Source organism: Acanthopagrus latus, chromosome 22 (genome assembly GCF_904848185.1).
Source record: "Acanthopagrus latus isolate v.2019 chromosome 22, fAcaLat1.1, whole genome shotgun sequence".
Classification (NCBI taxonomy): Eukaryota; Metazoa; Chordata; class Actinopteri; order Spariformes; family Sparidae; genus Acanthopagrus; species Acanthopagrus latus.
Genome location: NC_051060.1, coordinates 18,868,671 through 18,896,599, shown reverse-complemented (window position 1 = coordinate 18,896,599; position 27,929 = coordinate 18,868,671). Strand labels below are relative to the sequence as shown.

At 42.9% G+C, this 27,929-nt stretch overlaps 2 protein-coding genes and 1 long non-coding RNA gene across 3 annotated transcripts; 2 read left to right on the top strand and 1 right to left on the bottom strand.

The window, feature by feature from the left end:
- The first annotated feature begins 301 nt into the window (after positions 1-301).
- LOC119012484 (adenylate cyclase type 3-like) lies at positions 302-10,095 on the top strand. The gene is made up of 20 exons (XM_037086374.1): positions 302-982; positions 1,775-1,924; positions 2,785-2,921; positions 3,017-3,128; positions 3,281-3,408; positions 3,523-3,681; positions 3,774-3,933; positions 4,048-4,155; positions 4,280-4,356; positions 4,591-4,752; positions 5,212-5,299; positions 5,456-5,572; positions 6,112-6,386; positions 6,893-6,974; positions 7,150-7,308; positions 7,642-7,788; positions 7,899-8,015; positions 8,630-8,756; positions 8,867-8,991; positions 9,121-10,095. The coding sequence occupies exons 1-20, from the start codon at positions 302-304 to the stop codon at positions 9,301-9,303; spliced, it is 3,294 nt and encodes a 1,097-aa protein (XP_036942269.1). The 3' UTR covers positions 9,304-10,095.
- LOC119012485 lies at positions 5,996-7,231 on the bottom strand. Its single transcript, XR_005072495.1, has 2 exons — positions 7,102-7,231; positions 5,996-6,335 (listed from the first exon to the last, which is right to left on the bottom strand). It is a non-coding gene; the product is annotated as an uncharacterized LOC119012485 (long non-coding RNA).
- A 1,102-nt stretch (positions 10,096-11,197) lies between the features above and the next one.
- On the top strand, positions 11,198-26,086 carry wdr26b (WD repeat domain 26b). The gene is made up of 14 exons (XM_037085606.1): positions 11,198-11,930; positions 14,036-14,135; positions 15,396-15,452; positions 16,751-16,887; positions 17,851-17,948; positions 18,053-18,209; positions 18,497-18,635; positions 19,402-19,542; positions 19,941-20,060; positions 20,719-20,864; positions 22,934-23,012; positions 23,099-23,228; positions 23,337-23,531; positions 23,667-26,086. The coding sequence occupies exons 1-14, from the start codon at positions 11,632-11,634 to the stop codon at positions 23,690-23,692; spliced, it is 1,824 nt and encodes a 607-aa protein (XP_036941501.1). The 5' UTR covers positions 11,198-11,631; the 3' UTR covers positions 23,693-26,086.
- Positions 26,087-27,929: the final 1,843 nt, after the last annotated feature.

Here is a 27,929-nt window from a genome sequence, read left to right as displayed (position 1 = left end):
ACCTGGGGACAGAGCAGCAGCTCCATGACTGTGATCATCTAGTGTGAGGGAGTTAAAGGCACCTTGAAATGAAGAAACATGATGATGATATCAAAAGGTAAACAAGGTTTCAGTGTAGACACAGCCTGTGTTGAACTATATATATGGAATTATTCTCTGCGCTGAAGTGTTTTTGATTGAAATTGATGGATTTTTGCACAAAATTAAAAGTCTGACTCTCCAGAAGCAGCACAAAGATGGAAACTGCGTCCTGTGCACTTGAGGATTAATGTAGCACGACAGTATTACTTCATGAACCAACATGTCTGTGAACCGGGTCCACACAACAGACATGGAGCCATCTGCAGAGTACTCGGTGGAGTACTCGGTGGAGGTTCCCACTGACTCCAGCCATGCCGCGACTCGGACGCGTGACGTGACCGTGCTGCAGACCAGCTGCTGCCGCTGCCTGCCGCGCGCAGTACGCCTCACCTTTACACCCGAGTCGCTGGAGAGGCTTTACCAGAGCTATTTCCGCCGACAGAGGCAGGAGAACCTGCTGGTGTTGGCACTGTTTGCCGCTCTTTTCAACAGCTTCATCATCATCATGTGCGCGGTGGTGTACACTGAGGACAAGCTGGCCATGGTGGTGGTGGCGGCGGTGGGGCTGGCAGCGGACGTCGCAGTCTTCCTGATCTGCTGGCTGCGGAAGCTCCCAGCGTCACCAGTGTGGCGGGGAGCCGTGCCATACATCCTGTGGCTGATGATCGCCATCCACGTTTTGTGTTACATGTGTCTGAACTACGAGAGGTTCCCGCAGGCCAGCGACTCTGCGGGCTGGCAGGCCTTCTTCAGCTTCTCCAGCTTCCTGACGCTCCCTCTGAATCTGGTGCCTCTGATACTGCTCACAGCCCTCTCCTGTGGGATACACACCCTGGTGCTGGGGGTAACTGTGGCGCAGAGGAACGAGGATAACCTGCAGGGGCCCATGCTGGTCAGACAGGTAAAAATGGCCCTCAGTAAAGTGGTGAATGATGAAGCACCTGGGGGGTCAAAGGTGCTACAGGTGGTTGACCAGATGTGGAGAGCAAGAGGCGTCCACATTTTACTTTAGTGAAGGAGTCAAGACAATACACCAGGCTGGGAATCTATGGAAGCCCATTTAAACCAGTTCAAGAATAAAATGAGATGAAAACTAAGCTTGATGAAAACAATGTTACCATGGTAAATCATGTTTGCAATATTAAAGTCAAAATCATGAGCTATTAAGTGATGAATATTATATAAAAAGTCACAATTATGAGAAGAAAGGTCTTTCTGTTTTCTTTTTGGAACTTTTCCATTGTATATCTAAAAGGGCTGCTTCTAATGATTATTCTATTATGCCGATGATTTTCACAATTGATCGTTTTAATGTCCAAAAATGTGAAAAATGCTCATTACCAATCACGAGAGCCCAAAGTGACATCTTAAAAGTGCTTCTTTTGTCCATTAAACAGTTTAAAACGCAAAGACTCTTCATGTACTGCCAACGAAATCCGGGCAAATCTTCACATTCTTTGAAAGGGATTCAATCAGAATCGGTGTGCTATCTTTTTTTCAGAAATGTGTCGTGTTTCTCTCAGACAGTTGACTAAATCTGTTGCTAAAATGTCTGATGTGTAAATGATACTATACATTGAGTTTTATGAGTCAGTGTGTCCACATGTTTCCACATGGCTCCACAGTGATATCATGTGCAAACAACCACACATACTGTACATACCCACACACATCCTCACTCCCTTGTCTGCAGCTCCTAGCCAATGTGATGCTCTACCTGTGTGCCGTCACCGTGGGTGTGATGTCGTACTACATGGCCGACAGGAAGTACAGGACGGCTTTTCTGGAGGCTCGTCAGTCACTACAGGTCAAAGTCACCTTGGAGGAGCAGAGCACCCAGCAGGTAGTTAAACACACACAGGTAGAAATACTTTGCTTAATGAGATAATCCATTTTCTCATTCCCAACAAACACACTTGTGAGGTAGAAATCACCCCGTGCTGCCTCATTAGGGCGTGTTTTGCTCAGCTCAGGGTTAACAGGATGATTAGAGAGACTGTTGTTTTCACCAGCGGGGCCACCATCAGGGACCAAACAGACACAATACGGACAGATCCGACTGTGACAACCAGCAGGAGCTTTACCAGAATGTTACGAGGAAGCTAATTGTATCTAATTATATTTCATGTCGTATTTATTGAGTCATTTGTTTTTCTTTATTTTGGTTTTGGCAGTTTCAGTCCTCCACACTTAAAACTGTCTCAGTTCTGACAATAACAATGGAGGCAAGAGAGGTGAGCGGACCTGCAGGTTTAAAGAGGGGGAAAGATGGTGGATGGTAGACGAGGGTGAAGAAACAGAGACAGATGAAGGGAAAAGAAGTAAATATAGAATTCCCACGGGGAACGTGTCAGAGGGATTTTGCGAGAAGAGACAGCTGAAACAAGCCAACCAGAACACATCTGATCAGTTGACAGGTTCTCTGGAGGCTCGCTGGGATCTATTTACTGCCTCAGTCATGCTTCGTTCACTTTCCTTTAACTCCATGTACAGGGTGTTGTTGTTATTGTAACTGCGATGAGGTGATAACAATATTCCTTCCAGAATACACGTGAGCAAACGTGTAGTTATCCAGAAGTATCCAGATGAGACTGCAGATTGTTGTAATCCAGTGGATTAAGTTAGTAATCACAATAACAGCAGTATGATTTGTATTCAACAAGTGATATTTTAAGGTGATCTGACACTGCTCTGCCCACGTAGGAGGAACTCCTCCTGTCCATCCTGCCAAAACACATCGCCGATGAGATGCTGCAGGGCATGCAGAACCAGGCCAACCAGCAGGAGGTCCAGCAGCAGCAGTTCAACACCATGTACATGTACCGCCATGAAAACGTCAGGTCAGCTTCACAAAATGAACTCAATCATGATGATGATTAAAAGGTTTTTATACTTTTTGTAACGTTATACTCCATCCTCTGCACCTCTGTTTTAGTATCCTGTTCGCTGACATCGTGGGCTTCACCCAGCTGTCCTCCGCCTGCAGCGCCCAGGAGCTCGTGAAGCTGCTGAACGAGCTGTTCGCCCGCTTTGATAAACTGGCAGCAGTGAGTGCATCTTTACTCCATGTGCTCGTTTCTCTTCCTCTATCAAACCAAATATCAGACAATGCTTATTTTGATGGCAGGAACGTAAAATCCTTGTTGTCAGTGTTTTGCTTTGCAACACTTAATTCAAATATGCACAAATCCTCTTGCAGAAATATCACCAGCTGAGGATTAAGATCCTCGGAGACTGTTACTACTGCATCTGCGGCCTCCCTGACTTCAGAGACGACCATGCTGCCTGCTCCATACAGATGGGCCTTGCGATGGTGGATGCCATCTCGTAAGCAGATGACTGACGATTTTACCTACACAATTGAAAAAAAAAGCAAAAATACACAAGATACGGAAAATATCTTGCACACCCAGCCAACCATCGCTTTCCCTCTTCCTCCAGGTACGTGCGAGAGAAGACCAGAACCGAGGTGGACATGCGCGTGGGCGTCCACACCGGCACCGTGCTGGGAGGTGTGCTCGGCCAGAAGAGGTGGCAGTTTGACGTCTGGTCCACAGACGTCACCGTGGCCAATAAGATGGAGTCTGGGGGGATTCCTGGGTTAGAGAACAAAATTTCTTCTTTTCGTTTCAGGCTGAGCGAGCAATTCTTCTTTTGTGCTTTTTATTTGAAGAGGTCTGTGTGCTACACAGGAGAGTGCACATTTCCCAGTCCACAAGGGACAGCCTGCACGGAGAGTTTGAGCTGGAGCCCGGCGAGGGCGGAGAGAGGTGCGAGTACCTGCAGGAGAAAGGCATCGACACGTACTTGGTTCTAGCCCCCAAAGAGATGGTGAATGGGCTCAGTGGAAATGTGAGTGACTTTTATTGTTTCTGTCAGGCCTCGATAATCATCGCTCATCAAGAGTGCATCAGTAAAAAGTTCTTCCTGTTGTGTTTAAATCTCTATTTGCCTCTCCTCTCTCAGAAACCAGGCACGCTGTCCAACAGAAATTCAAAGCAGCTGATCAACACCACCACAACCAATGGGAACGCAGCCTCACCCCAGTCCACGTCCACTGAGTCCAAACAGGAGGTGAATTATGATGCCTGGGCTTCAGCATAACCTCACACACACACACACACACACACACACTCCTCTGAAACATGAAATGCACAGACATGCATTCAGTAATCTCAGTTGTCCGATCTCTCTTCAGAGGGAGAAGGTGGTCGACGAACAAGTGATCAACAGACGACTGCAGCAGGAGCTGCTGGAGAGAGAAACTGAGCAAATGTAAGAAAACAAAGACAAATCAAAAGAGAACCAAAGTGATGATTATAGACTTAGAGGGAAAAAACATCAAACTGTAAGGTTGATTTGGTAAATAAGACTGAGATTTCTAAAAACTGGATAGAAATGTACTCAGTAATAAGTCATCTCAAGTAAATCTTTGCTTAATAAATGGATTGTGTTTGTCTTGTCTCAAACACTTATCAAAGTCTTTTTAACTGTCTGTGTTCCTCACAGAATGAAGGATCATCGGATCAACCCCGTGTCGTTGCGTTTCCTGGACTGGAAGTTGGAGGAGCACTTCTCCTCAGAGAAGGAGAAGAGGAGCGGAGCGGCCTTCTGCTGCTGTATGATAGTGCTCTTCTTCATTACGGCAATGGAGGTGTTCATAGATCCGCTGTGAGTTCACACATATGACCCGTACACTGTGATATATATGGAGACACCCTCCCAGACTTCCCTTGTAGGTTGTGAATCTATCTATCATCTATCTATGCTATCTGGGATCGTTTCACAGCTGATTGTTTTGATTATAAATTCAACAGGTCGCCTATTCTTACATATTGCACCTTTAAGCTTCGAAATAATAATATAAGCACCTCAAGTGGCCACTTTGGGAATTGCATGTTTAAGGGCTTCGACATGTCCTCAGTTTTCAGCCCTGTGTGCTGCCACTTGATATTTCTGTGTCCTGCTACATCCTATAAACTGCATTTAATACGCACTTGATATGAAAACAAAATGCAAACAGACTTTGTTATGTTCCTTGGACAGCTGTGAATTCATATATTACATAACTTGTACTTTGAAAATGGCAAACGTGGAAGAAACTGACTGAAGATGTTATTCTTGTTCCAGGTTGGGCGTGAACTATGTGACTCTTGGCATAGGAGAGCTACTATTGCTTATCCTCACGTTGTGCTCCTTGGCTGCCATCTTCCCCAGGGTGAGAAAAAACAAATTAGTATCCATGGTTGTGATGATAGGAAACAGAATTTCTTGTATAAGCTTTTCTCAAAGGGAATACTGATTGAGAAATGTAATTTGTACACAGAAACATTACATGAGGTAAAACACCGACATTGATGTTTGTTTGTCGCAGATGTTCTCCAAGAGGTTGGTGTCTTTCTCGATGTGGATTGATCGCACGAGGTGGGCCAGAAACACATGGGCCATGGCTGCCATATTCGTTCTCACCATGGCTGTGATCGCTGACATGGTACGAGTGCAAGGGCCTAATGTTATTGTCATTATTTTTTTTTATTTTTTTTTTATAAAATTACTAAATGAACCATGAGTTTTGGGCTAAAACAAGATTCTTCATTCAAGGAGTGTTTATTTTCATATCAACCAACCTGAGTGCGTGTGTGCATCGTTCCATGTGTGTGTTTCCACTTTGTCCTCATCAAACTATCACTACCTTTTATGTGTCTGACTACATGTTCCCAGTGGGGTCCATTAGTTGTCTGTCTCCCTGCCTGCTGGCTCATTTGTCACAGCCCCAGAGGAGCAGCCTGTTAAACACACTGCTGCCTTCGTGCTCTGACAGGCAACATAAAGGACACTAAAGAGAACATGTTTTCTGTCTAAGCTGTCATGTGGAGGTGACAGTCACACTTGGACAGAATAGAAGTCAACATAATTGATTTAAATATTCAATTTATATATTTATAGCACATTTAATCTAGCTAAGTAAAAACCAATAAGACACAACGTTTATTGTTGAATGACTCGCGCACTTCTTCTGTGATGTTCTAGCTGAGCTGTGTCCCGCCGACCCTCCGACTCATCAACAGCACCTCTGGGCCCGTGTTGGTGGCTCTCGGCGACCCTGCAGGCTGCGCAGAGAATCCAAAGCACTACAGCTTCATGGCCGTGATGTCGCTCATCGCCACGGCCATGCTGGTGCAGGTCAGCCACCTGATCAAGCTGGGCCTCATGGTGCTGGTCGTCACAGCAACTGGAGCTGTCAACATCTACAGCTGGAGGGACATTTATGACCTGTATGACTACATACGGTTTGCCTCATACAGGTGAGAGATGGGTATTCTCACATAAGGGGCAATATGTGAGAATTTTAGTTGAAAATGTTCGATAATGAACTAAAAATATCAACAGAATGTGAATAAATAGTTGTTTTGACGCAAATATAGTGTTGAAAAGATACCTACTGAAGTTAGCATGCTAACCAGCTAGCCTGCCCCATCCTAGTGCCAAAGCTTTTGTGTTAGCGGTGTAAGCACCAACACTCCCCTGGTCCCTGAGCTTCTATTCTACTAGCTGCACTACTATCTGAGCTAACTAGCTAATGGCAGCTAAAGTTAGCAGCAGTTAGCCGTTACTCTGTTGATATGCTGCCCCCTGATTGTTTGGCGTTAGAATCTGACAGGAGACAAAAAAGGCTTTACACTATTTCTGTAGCAGTTCTCCCCAAAACCTTTAAACACACTTGAATGAGTAAAACTGATGGAGTTACCCTTTAACAACACAATGTAATGGTAGTATCATTGGTATTCTGCCTCTGTCCTTGTGTTTCCAGAACATCCATAGTGCCGTCCAAGTACCTCATGACCATGATGATCATTGTCATGATGATTTGCTTCTACTTCTTTGCCCGCCATGTGAGTCCCTTTCTCCTGTAGTCCCACACACTGTATCACACTTCATTAATCCACGGGCCATCTGCTACAGCCTTGAAAGTCAGCTATCTGTGACAGGGCACAAAAGTATTTTCTTCACGTAATTTACTTTAATCTTAATACATCATGTCTTTCGATCCATCTGTGGTGTGTGTAGTTGGAGCGTCAGTCCAGAAAGCTCTTCCTGTGGAAGATCGGTGTGCACAACCAGAAGGAGAGGGTGTTCGAGATGAGACGCTGGAACGAAGCGCTGGTCACCAACATGCTGCCGGAGCATGTGGCCAAACACTTCCTGGGCTCTAAGAAGAGAGATGAGGTGCGCACAAGTGTGTGCTGTTTCATTTAAGATGTGTGGGTGTTTGAGTACAGAAAAATAAAACAACGTGAGCTAGGGATGTCAAACAGCATAATTAAGAATACACTACATGAATATACCTTTGCTAATTGCATTGTGTAGTATTGAAGTCACCATGTGTGACACTGCACCTCTTTACAGTGCAGTTCACTGCATGTCATTGCCATCTTGTGGTCAATTTAATAATTACATATTTGATTGTGAGGTGAGAAAGTGATGGTGAAAACCTTTATCAAGAAAAATCTGAAATTTACAACGAGGGAAAATTAACATCCTGCCACTTGTCACATGTAGGAGCTGTACAGCCAGTCATACAATGAAACAGGTGTGATGTTCGCCTCCATCCCCAACTTCTCTGACTTCTACACCGAAGAAGGCATCAACAATGGAGGCATCGAGTGTCTCCGGATTCTCAACGAGATCATCTCGGACTTTGACAGTGTGAGTCCCAGCAGTGCTTTGTACACACTGAGAAATAATGGTCTGACCTGCTGATTTTTTACACTCAAATGACTCCCTTCACTTTGACTGATCTCTGCTTTCACCTACAGTTACTAGACAGGGAGGAGTTCCGCTTCATCACCAAGATCAAGACCATAGGAAGCACCTACATGGCCGCCTCAGGACTCACTCCAGAGAGCAACACGAACGAATACACTAACCGGAAGGTGTGATAATTTACAAGCTGATATCTTACACATACACATTGTTACAAGTAAAACAATTTGTTGTACCATTATCTTTACTGGTGCTGCATATTCTGATGAAATTAAAGGGACAGTTAACTCCAAAATCAAAATAAACATTTTCTGCCTTACCTGTGGTGCTGTTTATCCATCTCAATCATTTTGGTGTAAGTTGCCAAGTTTAGGAGACATCAGCTGAAGAGATGTCTACCTTCTATCCAATATAACAGAGCTGGGTGCCACTCAACTTTGGGCTCTCAAAATGCCAAAAAAAAATACATCTGAAAACTCAACAGTGTGTCAGATACTCAAGATAATCCACCGACCTTGTTGTGAGCAGCATCACCGCACAGAAGAAAGCAGGCATCTATTCATAAATAAGAGGCTAGCTAACTAACTAATGCTACAGCTCAGCAGAGGAGGACACCATCAAGGTTTACATCCCAGGACAAGCCTCTCGTCCCTACGTAGATGCATGTTTCCTTCTGTGCAATGTTAGAAAGAAAGAAGTTCCTACGTGGAAAGGCAAGAAGATTATGGGGTGAACTGTCCCTTTAACTGTAAATGTTGTACCAGATTGTGCTTCTGTCTCACAGCCAGAGGACCAGTCACTGATTGAGCGCTGGCAGCACCTCGCCGACCTGGCAGACTTCGCCTTGGCTATGAAAGTCACCCTCAGCAACCTCAACAAACAGTCTTTCAACAACTTCATGCTCCGAATCGGTGAGTGAGTGTGTGCATGTGGGTGCACTTATGTGTGTGAGCCTGTCCATGTGTCATTCTGCAAGTGTATGTGTGGGTGTGCTCATGTATTTCATGTTGGTCCCCTTCAGGTCTGAATAAGGGAGGAGTTCTGGCTGGAGTGATTGGAGCTCGTAAACCTCACTATGACATCTGGGGCAACACAGTGAATGTGGCCAGCAGGATGGAGTCCACCGGAGTGATGGGAAACATCCAGGTAGCACAAATACAAAGAACACACCTGAATATCTCCTGTCATTACATCTTTATTCTTATTAAGTTTTATTCTTATTAACTTCTGATTTTGTCCATCTCCTTTAAATGCTACACTCCGCTCTTCCCTCAGGTGGTGGAGGACTGCCATGACATCCTCAAGGAGTACGGCTTCCGCTTCATCAGGAGGGGGCCCATATATGTCAAAGGGAAAGGGGAGCTGCTAACCTTCTTCATGAAAGGAAAAGACAAACCCAGTAACAAGAGCGGTCCAATGACCACAGTCCTTCCACACCAAGTTGGAGATCTGTCTTGACCTGGTGAAATTCCATTAAAACACAGCCAGTCTCTCTCATATTACACAGGTTATTTGCATAGCTATTTGTCATATGCTCCGTAGCAATGTAACACATATGCAGGTAGACTAACACAATACAATAGTACTGAGATTTAAGAGCAGAAATCCATTCTGTATAATTGTACATAATTCAGAAATACATCTGATGTTCTCAGCTCCTGCATCACAGATCTTACTACTTTGCACTTGATTCATAGAGTGCTATGAGAATTACCAGCTAGGAACAGACATATTACCTTACCTGGAGCTCAGGTTTTGTAAAATAATGTAGCTTAATCACTCTGTATTTATACTGTGTTAATAAAACATGTTTGCACTATGTTTTGAGATTCTTCTGTGGATTCTGAGGTGCAACTTTGTTGGTTCACAGGTTGTCTAGAGCAATGCTTCAACTGGACTCTAAACAAGTCATCAGCACAACATGTACTTGCAGCTTTCATGATGAGGGGTCTCGTTTCATTAGATAAATGACGAACAAAGAGTGGGTTTAAAGGCCCTGCAACGGGACAATAGTGCGGGCACAAGTGTTATCAATTATTCTGACTGACTGGAGTTGTGGTCAGGGTGAAGGTGAGCAGAGCTATAGCCACCGTACAATATGAACAATTTCTAGTTTATCACATATGACTAATAGTTTTTGACGCCTGGTTACCTTCTCAGGCCAGCAGTCACTAACTCCTGTGCTCGTTGTGCAAACAGCACCAACAGTGCTCAGAGCTCCAAGTCCAGGCAGAGTTTATACTGCATCTATGACAGGACCACTAGCTGCACAGTAAACTGAGGTAACTACGTAATGATGGTTACATTTAGCAACAGTTAGAGATTACTCTGTTATGCTGCCCTCTATTTGTTTGGAGTATGAATGCAACAGGTGGGCAATTCTTACACACCGCACCTTTAATTCAATAGTTTTATTATTTCATTTTTTTTTTCATACATTGTACATGATGATGCAGGCCTCACATTTTTTTTCTTACAGGATTAAGTATTTAGTATGTATGTCAAATGTCAAATGCTATATGTTAGCATGTTTGAAGTTACTATGCTAAAGTATGAACAAGACAAAGGGAGGTCAACAGATCTGGTCTGACTGGTAATTAGAACTAATCAGTGATCTAATTAAAATACAATGGATGCTCCTCTGGCCACTCCAACGTTTATTTATTCATTCTTTGATTACCTAATTAATTTAACCCAAAAAGACGTTGATAATTCTTTGTCTGCTAGTTTTCCTGTAAGGTTATGTCAAAAAAAAAAAAAAGATTGGTATAATCAGTCACAGACCCTGTCTGTGAAAAACACGTGTTTTTTGATGTCTACAAGATCATGGCCCCACTATAAACAAAAATACATCAAAGTTGAAACCTAACTCTTATTGTGCACGATGGTTCACTAGAATGACTTATTAGTGGTCTCAATGGAAATGAACAATCATAAGTTTAGGTAGTAAACTCTTATATTTTACCAAATTTTATTTTACCACTACAACCATGCTTTAAATATTGGCTGGTTAGGACAATCTACTTTTATTTCATTTTTTATGTGTACATAATCATGTGTCAAAGCAGAGATCAAAAACCTTCTACCTGCATTTTATTTAGGCTTATTCTTTAATGTGTGTCTATATAATCTATTAAGATGTGAGAGGTTCATTTAGAATTAAGCCTGTGGACAGTCAATATGAGATTCACATTGTATGCTAATTTTAATTTACTGTTATATTAACATTAAGTCTCAGGAGACATTCAAATGAATTTTAATGTGATGTTTTATTGTTATCAGTTAATTATTATGCTAACTAGGTTCTCATGCGCCACCCATGGATTATAATTCTACCCGGAAGCCTGGTAGTGTAGGAATTTCCGGTTACGTCAAGGCGTCAGGACTCCATTAGAGCTGCAGCTGTTTTGAGAGAAACAACAACAATAACGGGCTAACTGACAGCGCTTCCATAGTGACAGTCCGTTGTGAGCCCGACAACGAGGCCTCAAAACTGGAAACTTAACCTTCATTTCCCACCCGGAGCTCCGCCGGCTTCTAACCACGGCCGCTCTCGGTGAGGAAACTCTGGCCTCCGCTTCCTCCTCCTCCGACTCGGACACCGGCGGAGCGTCGCCGCCCCCGCGGAAGAAGCACCGAGCCTCGGCGGCGGAGGGAGCAGGAGAGCCCGGGGCTTCAGCAGTTGTAACAGGCCTGTCCGGAGTTGTCTTAGGACTTGCTACACACTCTCAAGCCACCTCTGCCATCCACTTTACCCGAAGTATCGTCAATAACCTCAGCAGCAGTATGCAGGCAAACGGGGCAGGACAGGGACAAGAATCCTCAGAGCTCTCCTGCCTGAACAGCGCACAAAACGGGGAGTCATCCTCGGCCGGCGGAACCCATTCCAATGGGCTTCTCTCCAGCACTGACAACGGGAATAGCGTCGGTACCAGCAACGGGTCCTCAACCGGTCCCGGTTCGGGGACTTCGGCTACGGCTTCGAGCTCGGAGGTCGGCTCGTTGAAAAAGAAAAAACGACTATCGCAGGCGGAGGAAGATGTCATACGATTAATAGGGCAACATCTCCACGGACTAGGGCTAAAGTAAGTTTCTTCAAAGTGGAGGAAAAAAAAAAACTACAAATACACCCAACGTTAGCGTACAAGGCATGAAGGGTGATTAACATTACAGGTGTTTGACATGCGAAAAACTGCGAACTAGCAGCTGGTTGGAGCGCTAATAGTGCGCTTGACAGACACAAACATGGGGGGATGGGGTAGTTAGCCTCTGAGCTCGGCAGTTGGTAGAAAGAAGGGGTCCATCTTGCACAATAACAGTTAGCTTGGGAGCTAACAGCACTAGCCTGCGCTGAAGTGCTGTGTGCTGACATTAAAAACCCCCGCACAGACATAAAACACAGCCTAACATTCGGCATCTTAACAAGCCCATCTTGAGCCGAAGCTTGTTTTGTGTGCCAGTGGCGCCATGATGCGATAATTAACGTTATTGAGTCCGTGCTGAGGGAGAGAAGCATTACATCATCTGAACGTTAGTAACGTTTTTATTCAGGGGAAAACAAGATCGTCTGCCTTGTTGTGGTTTTCCGAGCTTAAAATCAATGTCATGCGATCGGAGAAACCTGATGTCGCTTATTTGTCAACTGCGAGCAGGATCATCGAGTTTGCAGTGCGCAATTTTTTGCATCTGCGGGGGTAAAAATGCAGAGGAAATGTTAATGTGCGGGTTGTCAATGTTTAGGTTGGTTGGTTGGGTTTTTTTCTTTTTTCCTCCTCATTCTCCAGCTTGGCTGCGTCGGGGAAAAATAACACGGATTCTTTACAAGAGAGTGTGGGCAGACCATTAATAGGTCGGCCATACTGTAATAATAACTAGCATGGTTACGAAAACTGTCCTGGTTATTTTAGTATTCCGAGTGCACCCTCTGCACGCCTTGAGCTGTCATTACGAGCCGGGCTGTTATTTATCCAATCAACCGCCCCCCACCACACACACACACTTTTATACAGCTATCGCATCAACATGACAACTTTCCCCGTAGATAAGTGCATTTATTTATCTGCCACAGTGTCAGAGCGATGTGCCAACAGTCAGTCACTCAGACATTGGCGTGCATGTGTTGGGGCATGTATTTATTTAAAGACAGCCGTCAGTACCGTGGGCGACAGTTGCTCCTTGAATTGAGCAGAATCTGTTGGGTTTCATGGCGGCTGAAGAATGCTGCTTTCTACCAGCTGTTTGAGATGGAAGCCTGTGTTTGAATCTAATAATAGCATAGTGGGGTTTTTCAAGAAATCTATGTCTGGCCCTCTCCTTCGAAGTGGCTGTGGTAGCCCCTGCTGGATGACCAGACATCCGCAGCTCTCTGGTATCCAGCTGGGAAAAGTGTATCTGCCATTACAGGGCATTATAAAAAGCCAGCAGAGCATCGCTATGTTTACAAAGAGGGTGGGTCGGAGGGGATACATGGCATTGCCTGGTATGAAACAGAGCCCCTGCGTTTCAGCTGGGGAAATGCAAGAGAAATCAGTGTAGCAGCGGCCAGCTGGATGAGAGGCTCAACACAGAGCTGCTGCTGCTGCTGCTGCTGCGCCACTCCATTGATACCTGAGAATGATGTCATCATGCTGGAGGTGTCAGCCACCCCCATCCCCAACCCACTTTCATTATCACGCACACACATCTCAGCAGACCTGTTTGTGTTGGTGGAGTGTGTTTAGCAGAGAGGTGGTGTTTGGACAGATGGCCATGGTTCATCACGGTTGACAGGCTGAGAGGATGATGTGAACTGTTCATGTTGTTGAACCGCCTACTGGCCGCAGATAGAATGTCCTCCAGACATTGTTGGTCTTGAAAATGCTTTCATGCTAATGTCAGCAAATGTGGTTGATATTGTCCCACTGCGAAAATTATTCTTGCAGATATCCCACCTTGTAAACAGCACAGTCACAACAATGACATGCCACTGGTGATTAGATAACAAGGAAGAGTTTATTAGTCTGCCCAAATTTGACTCTTCATATGCATTTGCTAACTTTTCAACATCATAATGATGACCTCACATTTTTACAGTTATTGTTCAGATATGCTGTTTGTACTTGATTTTTGCACTTCAAGTACTTAAAGTTATCCTCTGCTATCGAGATTTCGGACTAACATTGTCTTCCTTTCTCTGTCTTTGTTTCTGTAGTCAGACAGTGGACCTGCTGATGCAGGAATCAGGCTGCAGACTGGAACACCCCTCAGCTACCAAGTTCCGCAACCATGTCATGGAAGGAGAGTGGGACAAGGTTGGTCTGGAATTACCTTGATTTGACCCTCCGAGTGATCTGTTGTGTGTATTTTATTGTAAGATGAAGAGCTTCTTTGTAGTTGAGAAACCAGCTGACGCATATCTGAGATCCTCTCATATAACTTACAGTCAAAAGCAAATATGATTCCTGTTAGGAATCATTGAAGGAAGTCTGGAAGAGGATAGGCAGAGTGCTTAATGTGGTCTGCTATAGTCCTACAAGCTCAACCAATTGCCTATTAGTAACTCTTAAAGAAGTATTTTCTTGACCATACTGTTAAAGTGCTATTTAGCTCAGGAAATAGTCATTATAGGGCATGTAGCTATCAAGTTCATGTTCATGTACTTAATGTCGTGGATTATATTTGTCATTTGCCTATAATTACTATTACTTAAAGCTTTGAGTTGGTGGTTTGAGAAGAATGTTTCGGCAGTCAACTGGCGTTGCATTTTAGTGAGATAATATGGTCAAATAAAACTGCTCATTTTTGCTCATGGTATTAGTATGACTCCTGAAAAGTGTAGCCAACCATTTTCTGTAATATTATAACACAATAACAAGAACAACATCATATGCCCATCATTATACTAAAAGATGAAAAATTAAGGTTTATCAGAGCACTCAAAGCACAGCAGAGCATTATTGCAGAATTAAAAGAGCTCCATTAGTCCTGATAATGTGGAATTTGAAAACATTAGGTTTATATTAGCACACATTTTAAGAAGTTTTTATGTAATTGGCTTTTATATCAACACTGTCAGCAGGATCACCCAGTTCTCACTGCACAGTAACTCTCATTCCAGCATTTTAGAGCCGAGGCCTATAAAAGCACACATCTTATTAAAAATGGTCTTGTGAATCTTTTGGAATAATGAACCCATAACAGAAAATGCAGGATGGAAAATAAACAACAGCCTTGGGCCAAGTAGTGGTACATTTTTAAGTGTGCTGGGCAGTTTTGTACTCTCTATAAACCAATCGTAAACCAGCCCCTGATTTGTGTTTTGTGTCCAGAAATCTATTTTTTTTTTCTACTGGGAAAAATGGCCAGAATTGTATGAGAGACAGGAAGGCCTCAGGTTGTCATTTATAATTATGTTCACAGCACGTGGATGTTGCCTCCAACTGACTCATCTTAAACAAGAAACTGACCACAAGACCTACCATATATTACTGCTCATGTGATTAGTTTTTTTCTGTGTATGCATGGAAACTGCTGAGCTAACCATTTCTCTCTCTCCCTTTGTTTTGGTCTAGGCTGAGAATGATCTCAATGAGCTGAGAGCACTGATGCATTCTCCCAATGCTATTGTGGTAAGCTCCCCTTGCCTAAACCTGAACTGAGCTGAATGACAGTTCAGTTAGTTAGGAGGCACAACTGGAGGTTCTGGAATGGTACCGCTGTAGTGGCGGTCCGCAGGTTCTTGTTGTGTGACACTGAAAGCTAAAATGTTCTGGATGGAGCCTCATGATTAGATTTATGATATGCATGCATGATTCTGTTGTTTGAAGCAACATGTGGTTTGACTTTTTAGATTTTTTTGGTAGTTTGTCCTTAGATTTATGGAAATGTACAGACACAAGACAGGCAGTTTTTGTTTTTATTGACTTATATGTATACAACGAGGTCACTGTTTAGTGAATGGTAGAAAGATGGTGTGAGGAACAACTTTTCTTTTTTTTTAAGAAGTAAAATTCTGTCAGAAGAATCTCAAAAGAATTACCTTTCTTGAGAAATTAAAATTGTCAGTCGATTTGATTTACTCTGCAAGTCTTGTATTATTTCTTGTAAAAAAAAAATAATAATAATCCAAGTACATTAATTGTATGCCAGCTGCTGAAATGGTACATTGGGAAGACTTTAATGATGGCCCATTACATTCTTAGTTTGGAAATGGGACTCACTTATGACTAATGAGCCCCAGCTAGCGTGCTAATTAGCAGACAAGATGAGCTTCAAAAGTGGCCCTGTGTGTCTCTGCTGCTCTGAGTTAGAAGTCTGCCTAACTGCCTTCACCAGTTGGGTGGCTGAGATAGTGGCTGTAGCCGTTGACTTTCAGCTCTATGTTCGATGTGGGTAGCCATTTTATGTCTTGAGCTGTAGCAGGTTAGTGTTGTCATTGTCAACATGACTTCTCCTGCAGCTCGGGTAGGCTTTATCATAGGCCTATATGGGGTGTTAGGAGATGCCTGTGTGTTTTTATTTGTAGACGTTTGTGGGCGGATGTTTTCTTGAATTTTTTTGCAGCCGTTGGCAGGGCTGCGGCTCCTACTGCATACCTGAGATAAGACAGAGACTCTTAGTATCATAAGTGTTAACCAGCAGGAGCGACTGGTAAATACCAGCCAGGGATCTTCTGTTTGAAGGAGGCAGGCTATTGATGTTGACGTTGCCATATGTCCTGAGCACCTATAAATATGCCATGCCATAAATATGTTAATGACAACATGCTGCCTGCAATATGCTCCCAGATTTTTGTGTTTTGGTGGCAAATAGTAGTATATTTGTATGGTAATCTGTTTTTGAGATGAAACATTTTATGTCTTTCTGGAGACTAGTTGTTGGATCAGTGCATCATCTTTAATCTTCTTCTCTTTTGTCTTCTCCTCAGCGTATGAAGTTCCTGCTTCTGCAGCAGAAGTACCTCGAATATCTGGAGGATGGTAAAGTCCTGGAGGCTCTACAGGTGCTCCGGGGAGAGCTGACGCCACTGAAATATAACACAGATCGCATCCACGTTCTCAGCGGGTACTGTTTACATTTTATATTCCATCTGTCTCACAGCAGGACGATTTCCCCTGTCTATGCCCATGTTCCTCTTAGATAGCTCTGTAATCTCTCATCACACAGCTCCCACAACTGGTAATGACCCAACTATGGAAACAGTCTTTAATGGAGGCTGGTTAGTCTTTGTAATGGAACATATCTGTCATGTTGCAGGACAGTTTTTAACCAGTCAGATCCATTATGTAGGGACTTTTGATGATCAGTGTTGTCACACTACTGATAATCAATACAATACAGAGTATGATGATGTGATGGCATGATTTGATAGAGATGTATGAGATGTATAATTGATTGCTTTTTTAAATTAGTTTCAGTATTAACACCTGTGTGTGTTTTATATCCTATATTGCGCTGATTTGAATTGTTTTTGTAACACTGGAAGAAATCAATGGCTTGGTTCAGTATTCCTGAGTGATCTGTAGTTTTGTTATTTGGTTGTCCAATATGCATATTATCATATACATTCGTTCTTCTGACATACAGCATAGCCAAAGGATCCAGGGTCTGATCAATGCCCTCAACAAACACATTCTTTTGATCTCTTCTTTAATCAATTTGTGTGCATTGATCATGCAGCACTGTCGACAAATCTGCTTGTTTTAATAGTCTGTCACTCAATCGGCAGAGTAATTTATTGATCCGCCACTTGTCTGAGGTCAATCAGTCGGCTCTATCCAGATTTATCCATGGCTCCATCATCGCATCTCTGTCACTTCAATGAAGCCTGCATTAAACATAGTGTTCCTCTACACACTGTATTTATGACATACAGTTTCATTCAGTGTTTGTTTTCCATTTGTATTTAAATCCCAATATACTATCCAGAATTCTTTGACTGTTTTTGCTTGTATTTTTATTGTGATTGCTTTTGTTAACACTTTGTGTGTTGTATTGCTTGAGCTCTGTGCTTATGTCTTCCTGCAGATACCTAATGTGTAGCCACGCTGAGGATCTGAGAGCAAAGGCAGAGTGGGAGGGCAAAGGCACCGCCTCACGCTGCCGACTGCTGGACAAATTACAGAGTGAGGAGACATATCCATACAGTGACCTTGTATAGATGACACGTGTTGCATGACGACAGTATATATACGCAGGGTTTGAATTTGTCTGCTTTTATCTGTTGTAGCGTACTTGCCACCCTCTGTGATGCTGCCCCCGCGGCGGCTGCAGACGCTGCTGCGGCAAGCAGTGGAGCTGCAGAGGGACCGCTGCCTCTATCACAACACCAAGCTGGACAGTAGCCTGGACTCAGTCTCTCTCCTCCTCGATCACGTCTGCAGCAGGTTGGTGCTGCCACATGAGACCTCAGTGTTAGATTATCATACTGCAGCATCTAATGTTTATGTCTCAGCTGACCTCCTGTTGTTATAAATCTGCTATGCTGAGGCTCTGAAAGCCTTGTTTTGCCTAGCATTTTACTGTCCTATTACAGCTGCCCTACTCTTCTTGTTTCCAAAAGCCAGAACAATTATAATTTCCTCCTTCCTATGTTGCATATTTGGTTATATAAACTAGGAAGACCTACTTGCACAATGAAGATTTTAACCTTTACTGTTTCTCCGTGTTGCAGGAAACAGTTCCCCTGCTACACCCAGCAGATTCTGACAGAGCACTGTAATGAAGTGTGGTTCTGCAAATTCTCGAACGACGGCACCAAACTAGCCACCGGCTCCAAAGACACTACTGTCATAATTTGGCAAGTGGACCCGGTGAGTGTGAGAAATGCTTGAATAAACACACACCACCTCTTTTTTTTCATGATTTACTCCACAGCTTAAATTACCCTGCAGGAATGTAGCGGTCTGTGCTTTTTACATTTGCAGGCAGGTTTGTCTTGAGTTTCTGAAATATGTATCTTACATCTTAGAATTTCCCATGCTCTAAACCTTGAGGGCCATATTTTATGCATGTTGTTCTTTTAACCATTTTCCTGTCTCAGATTATGACACAGAAATGTTGTAGTTAGCACTCTTAAGCCTTTAGATGTTTGATGTTAGAAGTTTGACACTCTAAGATGAGACAGTGAGAATAAATATGCTTCTCTTCATTGCATCTTCAACATTTAAATTTGGTTGGTCCTCTCTTTTTCTGTAAGGGGAAACAGGACTGACATGTTTGTCGACTGTATGTCGTCTAAATAAGACCCCCAGGACAAACACCATGCATAGAAATGGCTCGTCCTCCAGGTTCTTTCATGTTGGCAAGACTTTTTAGAGTCTGGTTTAACTCGAGTGCCCCTGAGACTTGGAATGAGTAAAATAAATTTGTCACACACACCATGCTCAGTCACACCTTTGAAGTGAATTCTGGAATGTGTCTGAATTTTTAATGTCATGTAATTTCTTGCCAACCTACTTGCACTTTGTTTGACTTCAGTTTGAAACCTTGTAATCCTCGTACCTGGCAACAAAGGCCTAAACCTTTCTGTGTCTAAATTAATTTGATCATAATCCTCTTCATGGTGTCTTTGTGTAGGAGAGCCACCAGTTGAAGCTGCTGCGGACCCTGGAGGGTCACGCATACGGTGTCTCCTACTTAGCCTGGAGTCCCGATGACACCTACCTGATCGCCTGTGGACCTGACGACTGCTCTGAACTGTGGCTCTGGAATGTTCAGGTAACATTTCTACAAACATGTTGTTTTTCATCTTTTGCATAATCCTATACAGATGATACATCTCAAGCCATGATAAGCCAGCCCAGTTTTAAATGAGAACAAGATTGTGTACAAAAGCATGGATGAGTGATGTCAAAAACCTTGAGATGTCTCTTTCAAATTAAAGTAAACAAGCAGAAGTAAGAATCGCTCGAGCCTCCCATAGATACTCTGTAGGCTCTGTGTACTCAATGACCTCTCCTCCCTTCCCATCCCATCCCCTCCCCTCCCCTTTCATTTCTTTTAACTCACCCCTCCCCCGTTCTTACTTAATGTTTCTTCTTGCTGTCTCCCTTCCCCCCTATTTTTCTCTTCTCCTCTGTTTTTCTACTCTCTTTGACAATCCCTTTGGTGACCAGACGGGGGAGCTGCGGACCAAAATGTCCCAGTCCCATGAAGACAGTCTGACCAGTGTGGCCTGGAACCCTGACGGCAAACGCTTTGTTACAGGAGGACAAAGGGGACAGTTTTATCAATGTGTAAGTCATCTTTTCACCTTATTTTCAACTAAACGTATTTGTTCTTAAGACTAAATGCCTCCAATATTTAAGATCTTTTTCCTCTCAAAAATCATGTATCATCTCTGTGTTCTTAATCTTTTTTTGATCAATGCTGAATGTCTTTGAAGGTGCTGGAGGCTTGCAAGGGAGAGAGGTTTAAAAAAGAAAAAGGGAAGACACTGTATATGAGTCATGGTATATGTATAGCAGCTGTTATGTGTTGCGCTGACATTAAACAGGCAGCCTCAAGGTAATCGGATCTTTCGGCGTATTGATTTTCCAGCCACGAACTCAGAGAACCCCTTAGGATGTGTCTTTTTTATCACATCTTGTCGGCAAGATGGTGAAGGCATGTATCTGTCTTTTTGGTATCTATGTTACACATAAACTTTGTGTTGTTGTTCATGTTCAGTATGGATTTATTTGACATGTTTTAAAAAGCTGTAAAACTGAAAAGGCTCAGATTTAGGTGCAGATTAATCTGATGAGTGGAAGAAAAGCAGTTTGATCTTACATGTACTTCAAATTCTGCTTCTTCTTTATTCATGCCTGAGCAGAAAGAAAGATCCTCGTGTTAGACAAGGTTGCCATGCCTGTCAGGGATGGGAGATGAGAGCTGTGCTGTGTGTGTTGTCAGGACCTGGACGGTAACCTGTTGGACTCCTGGGAGGGCGTGAGGGTGCAGTGCCTGTGGTGCCTGGGTGATGGCAGAGCAGTTCTGGCCTCGGACACCCACCAACGTATCCGGGGGTACAACTTCGAGGACCTTACAGACAGAAACATGTAGGTGTCTGTTTCTAGCCCCTGTACTGTCATGTCTCTTGATTATGGTTCAAGTATTAGTTGGAAATACCGCACATATGGCTCATGAACGGGAGTCGAATGAGTTGGAGATTTAAAGCCACTACCCAGTCATTAGGTGGGTTTCCATCCATCCATCCATTTTATGCATGTTTGCAGAAGAAACAGAAGAAGAAGAAATATTGCAATTACCGTATTTTCACGACCATAGGGCGCACCGGTTTATAGGGCGCGGTTTCAGTTACGGGTGCTTTTTCTGTATTTAACAAATACATAAGGCGCACTGGACCATAGGGCGCAGGCATGGTAAAACACACCGGTAAAACATGCATGCTAGTGTGTGTATTTAAAAAGGCAGCGGGAGCAAAACTGAGTTTGGTTGTGCTTTATTGAAATCCTGGCCCGGATGGAAAGATGGCACCGTTTCATGAAGCGAAAGCACCAAGACGGACCTCCTTGAAAATGTTCAATTTTCATTTCTTCCGCTAGCGTTACTGCCCTTAGTCGTATGGTGACTGTAGAGACGCTTCTTCCAGCTGTCCTTTGACCGGCAATCCATTGCTCGAGTCGGTCTTCCAACTCGGGCCATCTCGCCTTGTGTCCGCGGAAACTCAGCTGCGTCTTCTTGACCTGTCGCAGCTCGTTTTCCATCTTCCTCCACTTGCGAACCATATATTCATTGATATTGTATTCCCTCGCGACTGCTCGATTCCCATGTTCCACCGCGTAACTGACAGCTTTCAGTTTAAACTGTGCTTCGTAAGCGTGTCTCTTTGCCATTATCGGGGTTGCCAAAACAGTGACGCACATACCGGCACAACGTTCAAATCTAGTCCTCTGTTACGTCCACCTTACAACAACAACAATAACGCCCACACTTCACCCTTCAACGTTCTCATGTAATCCGCCTTACAAAAAAACAACACATTAGGCGCACTGCACTATAGGGCACGCCACACATTTTGGAGAAAATTTGAGACGTTTAGGTGCGCCTTATGGTCGTGAAAATACGGTAAGTGTCTGTGCTTGGCAGGGGTGGAAATATTAGAGAGTTTGAAAATGGCACCAGCCAGAATTAGTAATTTTCAGATTAATACATGAAAATAACATAAAACCCATATTTGTGTAATGTTTCCTGAAATGATTTTCCTATTGTTTAAGGTTTGACTGGAGCTCTTGTAATTACATCATCTCATTGCTTCCGCTTCATCCTTGTCAGTGCTATAGTGGCCTTTGACTGGGGCTGTAACGCCATCTACTGTTAATCTTGATAAACAAACAACAAAGTGAGGATTGGCATAGGAACAGTGGACGGAAAGTACATAAATTTGCATTTTCCTCTGATGAATTTATGGAAATACTGATTACTTTTTTGCTACATTTATGTGGACACCTGGTTAGTGTCTACAGCACTTAATGTAACTGATTAGAGCCCCGCTCAGCACTGGTGTTTGACTGACATCTCACTGACTCTCAGCTTTGTAGGATGTGTTTGGGACAAAGAACTTAATCACCAGAGTTTGATGACCTCATGCGATGTCTAATTAGGCGAAACACTTGTGTGTATGTGCAGGGCCTTAAATGTTGAGCTGAATTAGGAGTATTTTGACTATATCTAGCATAATGTTAATACGCACAGTGTTACACAGAGGATGGTTGCACATTAAAGTGAAGGAGATTGTTGACTGCTTTTACCCTAAAATAACAGTTTCAAAATCTTTTAATGCTTCAGTTACATGTAATTGTTTCTGCGGTATGTAACTTCATTGATAGGGCATGTTACGCTTCATGGCAGAAAACTGGATAATATTTTATCTTAAAAAATATTTTCTGGTTTTCCCTCTGAGTTCCTCCAGCTGTCCTCTGCTCTATACATCTGTAATTTCATAGATAATTTTATCGCACAACAAATAAGTCAAGGTTTGTCCAAACGTTGTCATTCTGTTTAATTGAAAGTATAATGTCCACGTGTTACCCAGTATTTCCAAATCTGTGTATGTGCATTAATCAGTGCACTTCCTGACTGTCCCTTGTTTACATGTCCTCTACAGAGTTCAGGAGGACCATCCCATCATGTCTTTTACCGTTTCAAAGAATGGAAGATTAGCTTTGTTAAATGTAGCAACTCAGGTAAGTTTTATCAACCATTATCAATATGTTTGTGTTTAAAGCAGATTACCAAAGCAGTTAGTCTGTTTTTCTACAACCTTTTTCAGGGAGTGCACCTCTGGGACCTCCAAGACCGTGTGCTGGTGAGGAAGTACCAAGGTGTGACCCAGGGCTTCTACACCATCCACTCCTGCTTTGGAGGACACAACGAAGACTTCATTGCCAGTGGCAGCGAAGGTACAGTCGCATAATGAAAACAATCATGAGAGTGTTCTCAGATTTCCTCCCATATACTGAATGTCTGTACTCCCCCTTTTTGTCACCTTTGACACCTTTTCTCCACAGACCACAAAGTGTACATCTGGCACCGGCGTGGCGAACTCCCCATTGCTGAGCTAACAGGACACACACGCACCGTTAACTGTGTGAGCTGGAACCCGGCCATCCCAGGACTCATGGCTTCCGCCTCAGATGACGGCACAGTGCGCGTCTGGGGTCCTGCACCCTTCCTTGACACACAAGAGGCGGATGGACTCAATGGTAATTATCACACCTGACTACTCATATTTACCTCAAATGTGGTTTTTAAAATGGTTGCTGCAGCTGTGTGTTGACCGTTTAAAACTTGTCTTGCCGTGAGATCTCTGAATTTTCTTTTCTCTGTTTCCTCCCCAGAGAACTGCAGTAACATGGACAGTTGATGGTCACTTATGGACCAGATGACATCGCTCTTTAACAACAATCCAAGAATCCCACAATAAAAACAAAAATCTGAACAGGCAAATAAAACGGCAACCTAAAGCAAGTCAAGAATAGCAAACAAAACCCACCAAGACAAAAACAGAAAACAAACGTGAGAAAAATTTGTCTCCTGAGACTGGCCTAGACAAAATGGTGGAGTTGATGACAGACACTGAAAAAATTCAGGTCCTCATCCAAAAAACCTGATCCTGACCTGGAGGAAAACCAGTCAAATGGCCAGCGGGATACAACCGCCATCCACTGGTGAGCTGTAACGGCTGTTCTCCTCCTCCAACTGATCCCTCCTCCCCCCATCTTGTTGCATGGTCACCAGCCATGCTAGGTCCTCGCAGAGTTTCCCAGGAAACCCACCTCCACCTTTAGCTCGGAGACAGACACCACGCAGACCAGCCGTCTACTCATTGGACTACACCTGTCTGCCTGTTTGTCTCTCACATTACCTGTATAATGTCTCCATGGACATGGGTGGGGGTGTTGTTGGGGGAGGATGGTGCATAGGGGGGATATAGCAACTCTTCTGTATGTTTTCCCTCTTCCCCCACTCTCTTGCTATATTCTCTTGCATCCTTCGATCTGTTGGACAAAGGCCGAGAAAAACCCACCACGAAAAAACACTGACCGACCTGGCACTGGCAAAGGACACACACACACAACAACAAAAAGGCTATGCTAAATGTTGGGATTTTTTTATGATAGTCATAGCGTAATTCTCATTTAAGAGGTGAATCTTAGCTCAAGTAGTGCCCGTGGAAAGCTTTAGTGTGAAGATTCCACTTTCTGTTTGTTGACATTAGGAAAACAGACTTTTTATTCCTTAATTTAACTTCTAACAAGGACAGTCGCCGTAATGTTTCCAACTGACAGCCCCCTTCCCCTTCCCCCCACGCCCTTTGTTGAGCTAGCTACCGCACAACTCCATTACATCTGCCTAAGAGGAGATGGACAGAGGGATTCACAGGTCACATATCAACAGTCAGGGCAGGCGGGTGGCTGAGATGTTGTCGGTTTGATCTATTTCAGAAGACGTGCTTTCAGATGTGAAAGTGTAACTTCGACTGCACACCGGTGACTGCTTTCCCTCCTCTGTGTGTGTGTGTGTGTGCGCGCGTGCGTGTGTGCTTGAGAGAGTGAGTGAGAGAGATTATGCATGCACACGAGTGAGAGTTGACATTTGTGGGTGCAGGTTTAATTGGTGCGTGTTTTTTTTTTTTTTTTCCCTTTTGTTTTTTTGTATGTGTGCTCAATTTCACACCAGCAGAAGATCCACCCTCCTCCCTCTTGCTCCTAATCCCATAGCAAAAATTGTAAAGAGTATTTTAAACTAATTCTAAGTTATCCAAAGCCCCATAGGGACCTCTATCTGTGGAACAAAGAATACTTGAGAGCCATTTTGTAAAAAAAAAAGAAGAAAAAAAACCTTTTCTTTAATCTGGGGCTTTAATTTTTACATTTGAATTTGTTTCACCTGAACCACGTGGCATTCAAACAGCACTGAGTTACCGGCAACGAGTCATCTTTGCGTGGAATAAAAAAAAAAAAGTCTAGAAAGAGCGAATTTGAGTGATTAGTTTGAAGAAAACTGTAAAGTGTTGTGTTATTAGCAAAGGGTCATTTCATACAAGAAGTCAATGATTGTAATTTTTGGAAGAGTAGTTACAGAGAAGAGGCACCGATAAACCAGAACCACTCTCAACACACAAACTGCCTTCCTGTTCATACAGTTGCACACAAACCCCCTCAGCTCCCCTCTCCCCCCACTGCACTTTGAGTGGTCTTTCTGCTCTCGCCGCCTACCGCAATGGCATAAATCCATGATGTTATCACAGGCTTATGGTCGCCACGCTTTGCCGTTTCCAATGGCTCAAAAGGTCGCATTGGCAAAGGCTCAAAAACTTAACCGGAGATTGCTAAAGGGGTCGACTCTCCCTTACCATGCCTCTATGCACCCAAAAGCAGTGACTGATTATCTTTGTAGACGTTATAAAAAAAAAAAACAACTGAACCTCGCACGTATAAGGCACAGCAGCCTCGTCTCGAGGGTATCGCTCTCGGAGCTAAGAGAGCTGAGCATTAAACAAGCCCCCCTTTTTGCCCTCCAGCCGAGTTCTACAGTGGTCAGTGCACCATTCAAAGCTTTCTTCCTCCCTTTTTCAGGGTATGTAATGACTATTTGCTACAGACTGCTATACAGTAAAACGTGTTTAAAATCAGTGCTTTTCTGTCTGTTTTTATTGAACTTTTTTGTTACTTAAAATTTTTTGTTCACATTATATCATTTTTTTGGTTGACCTCTATCCCTTGTATGATCATATTAAAATATAACCAGACATTTGGAGTCCTCCTTTTTGTTGTACTCTTTAATAACCCCTGTTATCTTTTCTTTTGATATCTTTTGTTCTTTCCATTCAGTTGCATTTTATCTACCACTACTATTACAAAAAAACAAATATGCACAGTAACACCCATGCCAATTGGAGTGGGAGGAGTTTTTAGGGAAGTGTGTTACCTACAATCAAATCAGGTTATTGAACTATCCACCCCTCGCCTTTAAAGAGTTTCCTTCATGTGAAAAAAAAAAAGACTTTATCGCATGTCTGTCATTGACCGAAATCTCTTTTCTTTTTTGGTGTGCCACTGTTGATTGATCTGACCCTTACTGAAAGCCAAATCGCTTGAGGCACGCAAGTGTTTCCTGTAGGTTTATGTATGTCAAGGTCTGATACTCACTGTCTGGAAAACTGTCTCAGCTCCCGGACTGCAGAATGGACTCCCCTTTCCACACGCGATATTATTTCAGAAGACTTGATGGAAATCATTCACACTAAGAACCCAAACAAGAATTTTCAGTAAAGCCCATTATTTACCTGCTGGTGGCAAATGCTATGTCTGTATGCAACCTAGTGTCTACTCTTCTTTTGTCTTGAGTTTACCAAGGGAGTTGTTTCTGATTTAACTATGTCTTATTTCTCTCTCAGAGATGGTGGTGGTGGTGGGTAGGTGGGCTGGGTGGGGAATACTAAGGGCTTACTGTAGCATCTTTAAGTTCCTTGGGCTAGGGCGGGAAAAGGGGTGATGTGTGGCTTTGCGTTCAATGTGTTATTTACAAAAGTGATTGTACTGTTTTGTATTGTTGTGTAGGAAAAGTGTTATGTATGCATATTTTCAATAAAGCATTCAGGGTTTTGAAAAACTACAAACAAAACTAAAGGCCCATGGAAGTTTGACGGGGCAAGAGATTGTGAAGTCCCCATGAATAAAGTTTGGAGATTGCCCAGAAAAGCTCATCCCTCATCCTGGAGTTAAAACACAGAAAGGGGATCCATGTCGGCCCTGACGCACTCCTTTTGGCAAAGCATGTGTAGAGGGGTCTGTGGTGGACAACAATGGGCTGAACTTGTGTCAAAATTCTACTTTGTATTCAGTCATTTATTTCTTGAAAGCAATGTCTGGAGCCAGACCATTTGGTGAGAGGCGATCTTCAATGCCATTAGGAATAATAAGAACAATTGCCAATAAAGTGACGTTATTTTGAGTAAGTCTTGTTGTTGGCCATACATTTCTATGCACACTGCAACACTTGTACCATTCGGATAAGGAAGCACATGAGTGCTTGTAGAATTGTGAAATAAAAACACAAGACTTTTTTTTTTTTTTTTTAATTTGGTTGCTTGTAATGAAAAGAGGCCATTAGTCTTATGACTTGAAAAGAAAAAAAATCTTGGGAAAAAATCATTTTTTTGAAAAGACATAATTGAATAACATTTAATAATAATTAGATTAGTTTATGGACTAGTTCACGATTTTGTGGACACAGAATATTTTGTGTGCATTCATTTTATACAGTGTTTTATTTCATAATGTTTAATTTGAGCCAAGTATGACTCCATTGATCAGCAACATCAGCCCCATTGCGCCACCTGGTGGTACATATCAAAACCTACATAAAAAGAAAAAAACATTAAAATGAATGTAAATAAAATATAAGAATATAATAATGGAAATAGTAACAGGATTCAATGAAATTTGCAGACAACAATATTGGATAAAATCCTAGTTAACTGTCATAGGGGTCATTATTTATCATATATTTTATCAACAATTTATTACATTGTACATTATTACATGAACACCTCTTTTATTATAATCAATGTTGATGTGAAGTCATTCATAATTTTG

Excerpts from the sequence above, each read along its gene's own strand:
- LOC119012484 (XM_037086374.1), top strand. The coding sequence starts at position 302 with ATGTCTGTGAACCGGGTCCACACAACAGACATGGAGCCATCTGCAGAG. Across the intron at positions 3,934-4,047 it reads TGAATGGGCTCAGTGGAAAT|AAACCAGGCACGCTGTCCAA; the intron begins GTGAGTGACTTT and ends CTCCTCTCTCAG. Across the intron at positions 5,573-6,111 it reads TGGCTGTGATCGCTGACATG|CTGAGCTGTGTCCCGCCGAC; the intron begins GTACGAGTGCAA and ends GTGATGTTCTAG.
- wdr26b (XM_037085606.1), top strand. The coding sequence starts at position 11,632 with ATGCAGGCAAACGGGGCAGGACAGGGACAAGAATCCTCAGAGCTCTCC. Across the intron at positions 17,949-18,052 it reads ACTGCTGGACAAATTACAGA|CGTACTTGCCACCCTCTGTG; the intron begins GTGAGGAGACAT and ends TATCTGTTGTAG. Across the intron at positions 20,865-22,933 it reads GACCTTACAGACAGAAACAT|AGTTCAGGAGGACCATCCCA; the intron begins GTAGGTGTCTGT and ends TGTCCTCTACAG.